Source organism: Petromyzon marinus, chromosome 80 (genome assembly GCF_048934315.1).
Source record: "Petromyzon marinus isolate PM22_M1 ecotype Great Lakes invasive population chromosome 80, UKy_Petmar_22M1.pri1.0, whole genome shotgun sequence".
NCBI lineage: Eukaryota > Metazoa > Chordata > Hyperoartia > Petromyzontiformes > Petromyzontidae > Petromyzon > Petromyzon marinus.
This window is the reverse complement of record NC_133746.1, coordinates 7318180-7332826: the sequence shown is the minus strand read 5'-3', so window position 1 is coordinate 7332826 and position 14647 is coordinate 7318180. Positions and strand designations below refer to the sequence as shown.

Here is a 14647-nt window from a genome sequence, read left to right as displayed (position 1 = left end):
GCTAATTTATCACATTAACATTACTATCCCTGCCCACTTCCTTTAGGACCCTAGGACTACACCCTATAAAACAGTCTCCATTCAGCAGCTTTTCTCCTCTTTCCTCCTGATGACGATCGCTTGTGTTGTGATCGAAACGTCGTAGTTTTTTGTGTATTTTCTTTGAACCATCTACGTGACTTTACCAAAAGACCCAAAGAATACAATATGATTGTGTTTGTTTGATGATCGCCACACTGATGCGAATGTCGAATTACACACACTTCTTTCCAGATCACAATATGTGTATTTTCAGTTTTTTTTATTACCAAAGTTATTTGTCGTGAAAATGTATGAATACGTGCTGTATTTTCCTTGTTTAAGTTGTATGTAGTGTATAATGCACCGTCTATAATATTTAATATTGAAATCAAGCGTAGCAACTTTTTTTTTTCATGCAAACGATGCCGATCGCCAGAATGGTAACAGCCTTTGGAGCGGTTTTGCCGTATCGGCCCGGGAGCCGCCCGATAATGTTGCAATCCGGATAATCGACGATCAACTGCAATTTAAAGAGAACAGTTTGGTTTAAATATTGCAATCGATATAAAAAAAAACGGCAGACACACTTACGTGACGATGTCATAAAGCGTGCAGCCCACTTTGAGAATGGGGATGAGATCGCACGAACATCCGATAATCACATCCACTGAGTCTTGAACTGTGATTTTGTCCTTCTGCGCTAGCGATGCCACGTCGAGCAGACATCCCAAGCCTGGCAATATTTTGCCCAACAGTGACCTCTTTGCAACTGAGGGAGGGAGGAGGGAGGAAAGGAAAAACACATATTTTTTTAACTCCATTTGCAACACAGAAAAATAATGCGGTTAAAAACGTGAAGGCACCACCACTTACAAATATACCGCGGGTTCTACTGACCTGGGGACTTTTCCCTTAAAGTGCCAGGTAAACAAAAGGCACCAGGTAAACAAAAGGTGCCAGGTGAATAAAAGGTGCCAGGTAAATTAAAGGCGTCCGGTAAACAAAAGGCGCCAGGGTAAACAAAACGTTTGTAAAGGCGCAGCCATGCATTTGTCTATATTTACACGCTTTTATTTAACTCTGTCTTTTGTTGTATCCTCAACTCTGTCTTTTGTTGTTGTATCCTCAAATCTTGTAACTCAATTTTAACCCACTTCCCAATGTCGTATCGACTGCAAACTTGTTATACATATGTCATACTGATGACAATACTACATTCTATAATAAAAAATATATATTTTTAAGCAATCTTTTTTATGTTATGTTTCGGCTTGGGTCTAATTGTCCACGCTCAACTCACGTTGAATCACCACAGTCCCTTACGTTATGGCAAGCTTCGGGGCCACTTCCTGGAGTCGTGGAGTTCTGCCATTACTCGTACGGTACATTTAATGAAATCGTGTCTTTAAAAAAAAAGTATTTTTTAAATATTACTTATTCCCCTCCACGTTGGTTGAGCTGCTATCATTTGTGATAGTCAGGTCGCTTCTGAGACAGAGCTACATAGTAACTCAGTAGTGGGCCTTACCTGTGCACAATAAACAATTGTTTTACTTCCTAGTATTTGGCTTTCTTCACGCCAACTGTGGCAGAAGAGGGAGAGCTCTAGCCCAGTGGTTATTCTCAATATTTTTATGGCTACTACAGTACTCCCCCCCCGTGTTGAATTTAATTTCAACAGAGTAATAACCACAACCTTGCCTGAACCAACACGGTTCTGAGAAACAAATGAATGACGAACATCAATATTCTAACCAACTGTCCGTTTTGTGGGGTATCCTAAGTAGCTCGAACCGCAACCGAATGAAAACAAAATTCAATGGACGCTTTGCACGCGTGACGTCATTTGTTTGTTGTTCACTGGTTACTCTTGTAGACCAGAATTATTAACGATCGGTGGGGTTGTAGAAATGTCTTTGATATCGTTCTGGCAATCGGCACCGTGTGCTTGACAAAAACAGAGTACCTGTGCTTAATTTCACTGTTAAATATTATATGCAGTACATTATGCGCTACATACAACTAGAACGATGAAAATACTGCACGTGCATTCATCACTCCATGACGCAGAGTCTTTGAGATTGGCGTAGTAAGTACGGTACAGTAAATAGTCACTTTTTAAAGTATATTTATTTTTGTCTATTTCTATGTTCATGCCAATTTCATAGCGTTAACAAATTTAAAAACACTAAAAACCCCATAAACCATCAACCTACAAACATAACATCATGCAAGAATGTGCAAAAATAAGCAATTTTAAATGACGATTAGTGATTATCCGCCGTTTTTGAAAATACGGCACCCCCTCCCTCCCGAAGCCACCGGATAATCGATGATCGACTGGAGTCCTGACTTTCCGGTTGCCAGGGGCACGTGAAGGTAACCGATGGTGGATTCCCTGTTTCTCCCATTACCCGACCGCCCGGATAATCGATGATCGACTGGAGTCCTGACTTTCCGGTTGCCAGGGGCACGTGAAGGTAACCGATGGTGGATTCCCTGTTTCTCCCATTACCCGACCGCCCGTCAATCTCCAGGTTCATCGACGAAGTGTGGCGGTGGCCACCCCAAAGGAATAACATTTGCACTGAAGGCATCGCTGAAAAACCCCATCAGTTTACCCGCGTTATGTTGGGTGGAGTTCTGAGGAAGTTGCCGTTTGTTCCTGTTTTTATTGTCCGCTTTCAAATGTGTCGCTAAACCGAACAGGCTCTTTGTGCACTGGTACAGGGCTTTCTCACAACCCCAGTCGAATGCACAGCAGGGTATTTGGGTCGACACGTAGGCGTTCATTGACACGCTCGTCGAGCCTCCTGTGAAAAAACGCAAACAAGCAGGTTTTAGGAGCACGCATATTTTGTTGTTGTTGTTACAAACCATTCTCGAAAAAAATAAAAAAAAGATTGAACGTGCACATTCAACTCACGTCACTGACTGGAAGAAGTATCTCCAACTGCAGGGGGCACTAGAGAGGCCTTTTTTTTAAACAGTACGCTTTCGCACAGCAAATATTACCCATAATGAAGTCTTTGTTGTTGGGTTATATCGCGTTTAACGTGACTGTGTCATTAAACCCACTACCACCCAGACGCAGGCAATCAGTAATGTTGTGTCACGTGAACCGAACGTTCCAATTCGTTCCCACTTCAGCACTAACTGGACGTGTGTTGGAGAGTAAACCCGCGACAAACATTTACAATTTCGGTTCACGAAGTTTCGCCGGCGATTATAACAACAGCACCTCCGATTAGTACGGTTGGCTACGCATATATTGTCCAATGGGTTTCTGCCGCTCGACAAATCAATCCTAAATCCTGACAGTTAAAACTGTTACACATTCCGAATGTTGATCCGTCTGTAATAACTGACCCAAAAAAAAATGTGCATATGTGTAACGTTTGATCTGTTTTCCTGACTTGAAACACGCAAAAAAAGCATACAAAAAGCACTCGGCATTTGTGTGATGCAAAAAAAATATCGGTAGCTTCTGAAGAGCTGTACTGTGCATTTATTTTTGCTGTTATTCAGTGTAGTTCTTGCAAAAAAGCATGGGTTTTTGCGAGTGGCATTGTTTTTCAGGGCTTTACCGGATTCGATTACGGGTGTGAAAGCGTTCAGTTATCATTCACCGTGCCCGCATGATGACGAAAGCCTAAGCCTCGCGGAACTCTGAGAGACTTGTAAATAGTGCAACATTATCACAATTCACTCAATACGTCAATACTTCCAGGGACGAACGAAAGCTGAACGGCCGTTATCATGATCCCACGCTGAGGCATGTTTTTGTTCTTCTTTCCAACTTGTTTCACCCATTAGAATTGTAAAAAAAAGAAACAAGCCATATGTACCTCCTAGACCATAAAAATCAGCATAAGCCCCTCCTGAGATCACCCCTGTTGAGACGCCTACTGAGACATCTCCAGTGTCACTCCACAGAGTGCATGCTGATGCTTCTGCGATGAAGGCAACAAAAGCTACGCGCTCACTGTGAACACACAGAGACAGAGAGAGACAGAACACAGGTCAAATAAACCAGAGGTTATCAAACTCGTGGGTCGTGACCCCAATTCATACCTGTCAACCCCTTATCAGTGCATACATGTGGCACATTAGGAATGGACCACTCTTTTAATTATTTCCTTGTGCAGCAAGGGAGTAAAGTGTGGTTTTTTGAAAGTCCTTATGAACTGTGCAGTACATCGATGCACGTGTGTACACCAGCATGCGATAACGGAGTTGGGCCTCAAGGGGGCTGGCAGGGATATTGATTAACCGCACTTGTACACCAGTCACATGGTTAATGGCAACTCGGTTAAAGATTGCTGTGTGTGACACACGTGCTGTTGCATCTTACAGATTAACCACAATAAATGTGTTTGCAATCGATTTGGAGCACCTGACCACGTCCTTCATTTCGTGTGTGCAACATACATCATCACGGACCAATTCAGACCTTATTGGTCACCCCGTGCCCCTTATAAATCTCAACGTTTATTAACCTAAAATATATATTTCCCTGGACAAGAATACGGGGTAAACCTTATGGGTTGACAGGTATGCCACTGGGTTGGCTTGCGAGAGGTACTGGATGTTTGGGTGGGGGGGGGGGTTACAACAAGAACACATCACGGCGAAACGTCAACGATGTTGTTATATCCCCATTTCACCGGGAAATAATGACCCGACGTTTCTTTGATGTGAAAGAACATAAACAAACAAGAGATGAGACCTGCTACTATACTTACCATTCATTAGAAATACATCACAATTCCCGTGTTTAAAATGCTCTGGTGCCAGACAGCTGCCACGGGCTCCAACTGACTGTCACCTCACCCGTGTGTAGTCGTTCTGGTGGTGGTGGTGGTGTGTGCACACTGCAGTCCTTCTCAACCTGTTTCACTCCATGGCTCGTCCCACATGCTTGATCTTCGCAGCTCACTGAACCAAAAGCTCACTGTGGGCCCGAGTGGGTGGGTGCGTGGGTCGGGTGGATGAGTTGCTATGTATTGTAGCTGGGAGAAAATTTACGATCTCCACGATTATTACTTATTTTAAAATCGGGAACACGGAAATCAAGAGGTGTTGCCGAAATCCGCACACTAATTTGTCCAAATGTGCGAGTATACATGCGGTCCCCGACTTACGAACGCCCAACTTACAAACTTCCGCACTTACGAACGAGCTTCCATGAGATATTTTTGTTACTTTTTAACCATCCGACTTGCGAACTGCGGAACTATTTAGTTCGGCAAATGTACAATATTTATTCTCATTCGTGAGTTTAACAACGCCTTCCTTTTTTGATGAGCCATAAACACATTTTATAACACACACTGTATGTGCATTTAAATGCAGTGTATTATTGTGTTTAGACTTACGAACCTTTCAACTATTGAACGGGTTCTAGGAACGGAACCTGTTCGTAAGTTGGGGGACTGCAAATTCATGTCGACGTGTGTCTACCTGTGTGTGTCTATGTGTGTATGTCTATGTGTGAGGTATTTGGGGAGAGGAAATCCCTCAGCTTGGAAAACATCATGGGGCAAAGTGGGGATGACCCTGCTGAGGATGCGGTGCCTAAAATATAATAATAAATAGACACCCCCTGTGAGTGGTTGGCTGAGTGCCATCTGTTGAGGAAGTATAGAAGGTGATCCAGAGATGATCTCCCTAGCTAAAGTCTGAGGGAGAGTAGCGTTTGTGCAGAGACTGCCCTACATGGCATCATAATAACAGTCTGGACCACTGGACGGGTTCTGCAGGATTGCAAAGATGCGCTGGTGGTCCGCCTCTATAAGAAAGGGGACCACACAGACTGTAACAACTACAGGGACATCTCCCTCCTCAGTGCGCCAGGAAAGATCCCGGCATGGATTATTCAACATCGCCTTGCCAGGCATGCTGAGGAGAGGCTTGCGGAGCCCGAATGTAGTTTCAGGAAAGGGTGGTCCTGCATAGATGCCATATTTTCTGTCCGTCTGCTATAGCAGGGGTGTAGGGAATTGTAACAGGACCTACATCTCTGCTTTATTGACCTGGTCAAGGCCGATGAGACCATTAGTAGACTTGGGCTCTGGGTTGTTTTTCACGCTATCGGAGTCTCGGGGCTCTGGGAGGCACTGCTGCTGAACCTGGAGCATGCCACGAAGAGGTTGGGCCTTACCATCAGCCCCACCAAAACTAAGCACCTGCCTGGGTATTTTGTGCCGTCAGGCACTCCACCCCCACAACTCCCAATTGATGATGCGGTAGTTGTGGAGAGAGTGGAGAGTTTTCAATACCTGGGCAGTGTGGTCATGACTGGTTTGACAGCAGAGGTCTCACTCCAAATCAGTCGAGCAGAATATTTTTTTTCGTCAGCTGCGTAACGCTGTGTGGAGGCTACCTGGTCTGTTGCTCCACACGAAGCTTCGGGTCTTCTCAGCCACGGTCATGCCCTCCCTTCTCTATGCTGACGAAACGTCGACCCACTTAATGGAACATCTTTGCTGGTTAAAACATTTAGGCTGGCCTGCCTACATTCAATCTTGGGGTTAACTAGGCTGGATTGTGTGAGGAGCTCACACATCCTTGCAAAATCTGGGCAAAGTCCCATTGATGAGCTCTTCCGGCAGGCAAGGCTGCGTTGCCTGGATTATGTAGCCTGCATGCCCAGCCACCGCATGCCTAAGCAGCTTTTGTTCTGTTGGATAGAGAGGGCTGAATCGACGCAGCAAGGGCTCGAGAAGGGATGGAGTGATGATGTTCAAGAGGATGTGGTGCTGAGTAGATTTGCGAATGACTGGTACCAGCAGTGTCAAGATCGGACTCTGTGGAGGAGGCTCGTGAAGGACACTAGTGGGCAGTTGGAGGCAGACACCCTCCAGCAACAAGAGGGCAGAGGAGCGACACTGACAACGACGAGCGGAGTGCCGGGTGGCTAAAACATAGCAAGTTGGCACAGTAGGGGGCACAGGTGGTGCAACAACCAGTCATCTTAGTCAGTCGACCCATGGCACCTGGGTCTGTCCCGTGACCTCCTGCCAGCGGGCGTTCGACACTTCACGTGGCCTTAACGTGCACATAGCCTAGCACAAGCATCGTGGTGACGTCACCGCCACTTAGTGGCAAATGGCGCTTGTTGTTCTTGGGTCAACGTGTGTGACTACTTGTGCGTGTGTGCTCATCTGCGTGTATGTGTGTGAACGTGTGCGTAGGTCGACGCAGCCTTAAATGAGTACCTGGTGTGGTGTGTAAACATTACGAATGGGCAGACAATGGCGTGTTATTGGCCACCCCCCCCCCCCTTCGTGTGCCACAGTGCCGTCCTCCATACGTGCCACTCGCTAACAACACTTGCCCCAACAGTCTGTTAAGGCTATACCGGCGATCTTTTTCCTTGTGTGTGTGTTTGTGTGGGGGGGGTCTCCGTGTATTGGTATACATTACCGAAGTTGACCACATTCGTAGTAGTAGATCATTTGAGCAGAGTAACACGTGATCATCGTTGCCCTTTTACTTCTGGTTGTGGTTGAAACATTCACTGGAATGAGTACCGACGTCATGGCTTCTACATTCCCAATAGTGTCTATGATCTGCAACATAAAAATGCAACACGCATATAACGTCGTATGTTACATAAATGGCAAATCAGCAAAAAAAGTGTCACGTTGACAAAAGACAAATAATTCACTACTTTAGCCCACCAGTGTGTTGAAGAGTGAATCCACAACATTTACAGTTTGAGTACGACGTTTCGCTGGTAAATACATTCAGCATTATCGGGCAATTCGCTAGAATAATGAAGCCCTCCACCTGCTCCCGGTCTTAAATAGAGCAGCAGGTGACGTCATAATTTAACCCAATCATTCTTCAACACACCGGTGGGCTAAAGTAGTGAACTATTTGTCTTTTGTCAACGTGACACTTTTTTTGCTGATTGGCCGTGTCGGGTGGCGGAGGGTTACGACACATTTATAAATAACGCGATCTAACCCAAAAACCTTTATTATGAATAATATTGGTCGCGAAAGCCTGCGTGTTAAAAAGTAAAATAATTATGCAACGATACAAAAAATTCCATTAACCTTAAATCCTATTGAAGATCGGGCTCGGTGAAGGCGGCGTTTATGCTCTAAATCAATCACTTTACGCTTGCACCCTTGCAAGCACTTGGTCACTTTCCAGTCATTATTGCAATGCAATTAAGGGTAATATTTCACTGAAAGTTACGAGACGATGTGGCGGGTACAGTAAACTCATGGTAACAATGCAACAGCGTTACTTAAAGTTCTATCCAGGACACCACCGCCTTGGGGAATATGCGGCCCCGCCTTACGCCTCGCTCCGCTGTATTCATCAGCAACCTCACCGCACTGCACTATGTGCGCTTACATAACTAATGCAAAGATTTACGCATACAGTATTGATTTTATTTACATTATTTATTGGAGAATTTCCGTAAATTCGGATTTCCGTAAGTTGGGTCTTCCGTAACCCAGGGATTACCTATATTCGCTTAACGACTAAATCACTTAATGACCGGTTTAGTGGAACTAATTACCGTCATTAAGAGGGATTCTACTGTTTAATGGATAACGTTCATCTGAGAATAAGCAGTAATAAGCAGTAGTAGTCATTAACGTATGACTAGCTTTACTACCCGGCTTCACCCGAGACTTGGATTCTTGTCTTAGATTAATACATGGCCTACGCGGAGGGTGGGGGGGGGGTAACGTCAGCAGGCATACTGCGTAATGCTTCCGCATGCGGGTGACATCACAGATGTGACGTCATCACTAACCTGCCGTGCAAAATATATCAATTATTGCGTCCCCGTCCCCCAACCCCAAAATACAAAAGTCTATTTTTATACGTTTTGCATTGTGTACAGTCTGGAAGCTACCCACATGCCAAATTTCAAGTTTGTTGCATGTTGGGAAGTATGTTAAACATTTCGAACAGACACACATTCACAAATTTCCCTTATATTTATAGATTATGTTAATATGACAATACGCAGTAACCTATCGCTGGGTTGAGTTAGTCGCAAAAACTCCGCTGACCTTGGTAAAGACAAGACTGGGGTGGTTGGGAAGGATCAGCTGCACGTTGTCCGCCCTGATGAGACCATGATTTGTGATGTTGAACACAATCTGTTCGATCACGCCCAGCAGCAGGTCGTCCAGCTTCACCTCGCGGGGTTCTATCGTCACGACGGGCTCCGGGACCTGTTGAAAGGTGGCAGCAGCAGCAACGGTGGCAGCGAATGCAACACAAACATGGAGGGAAAAATCACGCCAATGCAAGAATTCTGTTCAGCCGTAGCTCATTGTAATAAAGTGCAGTAGTCTCTTGATTATCCGAGTGCAGTTTATCCGATTTACCGATTAATTGTGCGCACACTGAGATTTTGACATAAATGTATAACTCATGGATTTTCCCTTGAGCCCAAATGAATTATTCTAAAACAGTTACACATTGTTATTCTTGGAAATGCTTATTCCAAGTCACGCGGTGCTTAAATCGAACAAATATGTTGCTCCGGTTCATCCGTAATCCATGTGATCGCCTCTACAGGACAGGAGTTCGATTGATATTGATTGGCGTGGCTTTGCTGCTGTCCACTTAGTGTGCTGAATCTTCTGCTGGGCAGGAGCAGGAAAGTGTTATTATCACAGAGCACGCGCATCGATGGGTCAATTGTTAGTATTCGTTATAAATCGAAAGAGTAACCATCAAAATCCTTTCCGAACTTAAACATAATTTATACCTACATTCGTGGCTTTGGTAGAGATCCGCAGAAAATTAATATTTTTAGGACTATTCGCGATTTTTAATTATCCACAGTTGCCCTCCCTACTGTTATCCTATGAAAAAATACCTTATTGGAACGAAGCACGGTTTAACATTTGGTTGAATCTGTTGTCAGGGAGGGACAACAAACGGACTGAATTTACACCCCAGACTGACTACGTTAAAATGTGGGCAGCAGAAGGCGAATCAGTATAATAGCATTATTGTATCATTGGACCTCCTTTGCCAGTACCAAAATATAATAATAGGGTTTTCCCGTTTTTTCTGGCAACAAAACTTAAACCTTTTTTACGAGAAATCATGTGTGCATTAACCACAATACTTGCGGTCAAAATGCAAACAAAAAACACTCTGATAATATATGCATTGTCCTTGAAACTGATTGGTCCACACCAGACAGCTTTCTTATGAGCCTCGTCTCAATTGGTGCTAGACCAGATGACGCCAAAAGGCGTACAGCTCAAAGACAATGCACTATCAAAGTAATCAGTTTCAAGGACAATGCATATATTATCAGAGTGTGATTTTTGTTTGCATTTTGACTGCAAGTATTGTGGTTAATGCAGACATGAATCCTTGTAAAAAAGGTTTCAGTTTTGTTACCAGAAAAAAGTGGAAAAACCCTATTATTAGCATTATTGTACTATGTTCATATGCCTCCAACATCTATGCTGCCCACCTTCACGAATGTGCACCATGACCAACTAAATCAATGCTCGGGACTCGCGGTGACTAGGAGATGTTAACTCCCTCGCCTGGTATGGAGGAGGTTGTGGGTTCGATCCCGACCCTAATGTCTGCTGTATATTTGGAGTTTGCTTGTCTCTCTCCCCGTGGTCACGTGGATTTTTCCGTGGGTCCTACAGGTTTTTCCCTCCACATTTAGAATACACATACATTTAGATTATCTGGAAGCTGCTATACATTTCCACACGATTATAAGCCACTTCGTTGAGCTGCTATCATTTGTGATAGCCAGGTTGCTTCTGAAAAAGAGCCACGTAGCAACTCAGTGGCGGGGTTTTACCTGGAGAAATAAAAGTTTAGTTTTAGTTTGATTAGTGGACGCTCATGCAGCTGTGGACTGACAGAAGGACCTGTAAGTGTGCATGCACACTGACATATACGAATGTGCGGCTAACATTCGGTAAGACATCACACTACCACTCTCCACACACACGCACACCAAAAAAAACCATACAATACAAAGGCATACTGCCATTGTGTAAAATGGCAAGCGACAATTAACTTATGATCCGGCGGTCAATCTCTGAGCATCTTCGCTTACGTGTGTTTCGAAGTCTGCTTCCAGCGTGATGACGTACTCGTCTTTGAACGTCGTCATTTGCACACTCCAAGTGTACACAACCGCTATCCGCTGAAGGAAAATGGTGAGCTGAAATGAAAACAAACCGAACACAAAAAACGATGCAGTAGAACATTAACGGCAGGATATCTGGCGATGTTGATAATAATAACACTATGTAACACAATTTTTGTTCCTGGGTATTTAGTGTTTTTTCATAATTGCTTATGCCCAAAAAGTATGGAAAATGGCTATTATTCCTCACAAACTTTGCTTTGTGACCAGGACAGTGATATTTTGAAATGTACCTATTTTCAATAAGAAAACGGGCGAATTTGTGTCTTTTCGTTCACATAAAGTCAGAAAACAACAACATATGACTCAACATTAGCATGTATTTGTACCAAAATAATACAAAAATGACTACAAAAGATTTAGAAGTGAGTAGTTTTTCGAGATTTACGATTATACTGAAAATCACTTTCACAAATCTCCCGTTATACTGTCCTTGGTAGTGGCGTTCAAAGTCCAGTATATCCTGGTGGAAGTGCTCGCCTTGCTTCTCCGATTACGCTCCCATGTTCTCCATGAATTTATCAAGATAAGCATCGATGATTTGAACTTTGAGGGACATCCTACAGCCCATTGTGCCGTAGTTCTTCACCAGAGTCTCAATCAGCTCCACATAGTTTTGGCCTTGCGATTGCCCAGGAAACCACGAACCACTGCGACAAAGCTGTCCTAAGCTGCTTTTTCCTTACTAGTGAGCTTCTTGGGGAATTCATTGCACTCCAGGATCTTCGTCTGTGGTCCGACGGAAACACTGGCTTTAACCTTTGCCTCAGACAGCTTAGGGAAAAAGTCTTGAAGGTACTTTAAGGCTGCCGAATCCTTATCTACAGCTCTGACAAATTGTTTCAAAAAGCCCAATTTGACGTGCAGTCGTGTTATCAGCACCTTCCGGGGGTCCACCAGTGGCTCCCACTTGACGTCGTTCCTCCCACAGAGAACTCGGTTAGCTGTGGCCCGTCCAGCCTGTGGTAGTGTGCCTTGGTGTCCCTTCTATCCCAAAGGCAAATATAGCAGGGAAACTTGGTGAAACCGCCTTAGAAACCCATCAGAAATGCCACCATTTAGAAGTTTCCGATGACCTCCCAGCCACACTCATCATACTTCAAGGCGTCCAGGCTGGACGGTCCAGCAAGGTCTTGATGCTGTTGTACTCCTCTTTGAGGTGCATTGAGTGAGCCAGGGGAAGAGACGGGTACTTCTGTAGTGACATCGCGAATGTCAATGTGTGGTGCTGGCCCTAGAGTGGCACAGCGTGCAATGTACTCACATCGCGGACATCACATATGTAGCGGCATAAGTCGCTGTGTAATGTTGGCTCTAGCGAGCACGGCGTGCGATGCATTGTCATCGTGGACACCCCGTAGGTGGGTGTCGTACCGGCCCTAGAGGGGGCTCGGTGAGCGCTGGGATAGCGCAGTGGCACCATGCGTGGCGTGCAGTGCTGACTCCTGCACGCCACGCATGGTGTGAGAGTGTCAGCCATGGGATGAGGTTACCCTAGGCCATGGCACTCTGGTTGACCCTGCAAGGCACGTGACCAGTAAGATCTACACAGGGGCCCCAGGTGGGGGCTTGGGGATGGTCACGTGTCAGGGTGAGATCCTACGGGAAGGGTCGAGAAACGACAAGAGGTTTATCAAAGGTAGTCGTGGCCAAGGGCGGGGCCAGCCACGACCCAGCAGGATATAAACCGGGTCCGTGCAGGGACCGGTGTTCAGCATTGCTGTCGACATCTGAAGATCTACGATCTACGTTCTACGTCCGAGAAGAAATCACCAACACGTGGACGAGGACCCAAGCTAGGGTCATGTCCATTGTAGATACTCCCAGTAACTAGCGTAGTTAGCCTGGTGGTCCACCACCATAGGTTATCTGGTAAAGGGGCATTAACCCCTTTGTGTTTTATGTTGGTGTTAATAAATGTGTTGCCTCCAAGAAGTACGTCTGCGACTTAGTTGAATCCACTGCACTTGTTACCATTATGGATCAGGATGGCTTTCAGGCTCTGGATGAGCTGTCAATGAAGAGGCGCCACTCATTATAGTTACAGGCGATTCCGATTGCCTCGAATAGACTGGTCATATTGTGACAGAAGCAGAGCCCATCTTGACTGGTGAAGAAGCTGCAAAAATGTTGGTGACGCTTCCTCTGATCTGCGACTTGCACACTTTCATCCAACAAGTTCCACTGCTTGAGCCTAGACGTCAAAAGCTCGGCATTGGACTTGGTGAGACCAAGATCTCTGATCAAGTCGTTGAGGTCTTTTTGGTTGGGGTAGTATGGGTTTCTCTCCTTAGCTCCACCTCTGAAATTGTCATCTTCCTCGCTCTCCGACTTGCTGCTCTCTTCTAAAGAAGGCTGTGCTCTCTCCGGATGAGTGGGAACGGGGAGCTCATGGCAGTGTGGCACCGGCGTGATGGATGAAGGAAGTTCCGGATACGTGATATCAGGCGCATTCTTGCCAGTCCCACGTTTGGAACGGTCCACCATGCAGAAGTAACAGTTGCTCGAGTAGTCAGTGGGTTCCAGCCAAATTCTTGATATAGCGAACTTCATGGCTCGCTTTTCTCCTCTGTACCATCCTCTAAAAATACATGTATTGCACCCATGACTGATGTGTAAGAGATTCTCGCAACATTATTCATATATGATATATATTTTTTTCAATAACATTGAAAATTGCAAAACATTTAAAAATGAAAATCTTTTACAATTTAATTTTTAAAAACACATTTTATAACAATAAAATAATAAAAATATAAAACAATTTTATTGTTTTTTTATTATTTTATTGTTTCCCTTCTACGTGACTTTACCAAAAGGACCAAGAATATGAATCCCTGCAGTCAGTAAAGCTTTAAATATATATATATTTTTATAATTCTTTGGTTCTTTCAGGAAAGTCACGTAGGTATAAAATAAAATAAATCACGACGTTTCGGGCGCAACACAAGCGTCAATCATCAGGTGGGAAAGCATAGTCTGCTGCTGAGGCAGACTTATGTAACTAACTGGCACGTTTTGTTTAGGTGACAAACCTTACCGGTTGGCTGTGTCGAGGGGTGGCGGGTTATGACACATTGATACTTACGCGATCTGACCCAAAAACCTTTATTACGAATATATGTATTGGTTCCAGTAAGTAATGTGCGGCAAGCCCTTTTAACACACATTAGGATCATTTATTGTGGGACATCAGCTTCATCCTCCTTCTACTGCCCCCAATGTTTTAGAACTCCCTTCCTCCAGACTATATGTGCTGCCAACTCCCTGCACCTGTCCAAGTCCAGGATTGAAAATCTTTTTCTCTTCTCCGGGACCTATGACCAAAAGCTCCACCCCCCTCTCTATCATAGGATACCTTTTTTGCCAGTATCAAAGTATAAAAAATAAGAAAGGTTTATACCATTTCTGGCAATAAAAAAGGTGTTAAGATGTTCAAACACTAAAGAG

The 14647-nt window shown here is 44.6% G+C and overlaps 1 protein-coding gene across 1 annotated transcript in view; it reads right to left on the bottom strand.

Annotated features, from left to right (window-relative positions):
• The window catches only part of LOC116958620 (uncharacterized), a 183578-nt gene that overhangs the window by 31230 nt on the left and 137701 nt on the right, over positions 1-14647 (bottom strand). The window contains exons 42-47 of the mRNA XM_076057213.1: positions 11105-11212; positions 9066-9230; positions 7450-7595; positions 3870-4006; positions 2643-2834; positions 613-790 (exon numbers count right to left, since the gene is read on the bottom strand). Of these exons, the coding sequence (XP_075913328.1) occupies positions 613-790; positions 2643-2834; positions 3870-4006; positions 7450-7595; positions 9066-9230; positions 11105-11212 (926 nt within the window). The remainder of the gene's footprint in view (positions 1-612; positions 791-2642; positions 2835-3869; positions 4007-7449; positions 7596-9065; positions 9231-11104; positions 11213-14647) is intronic.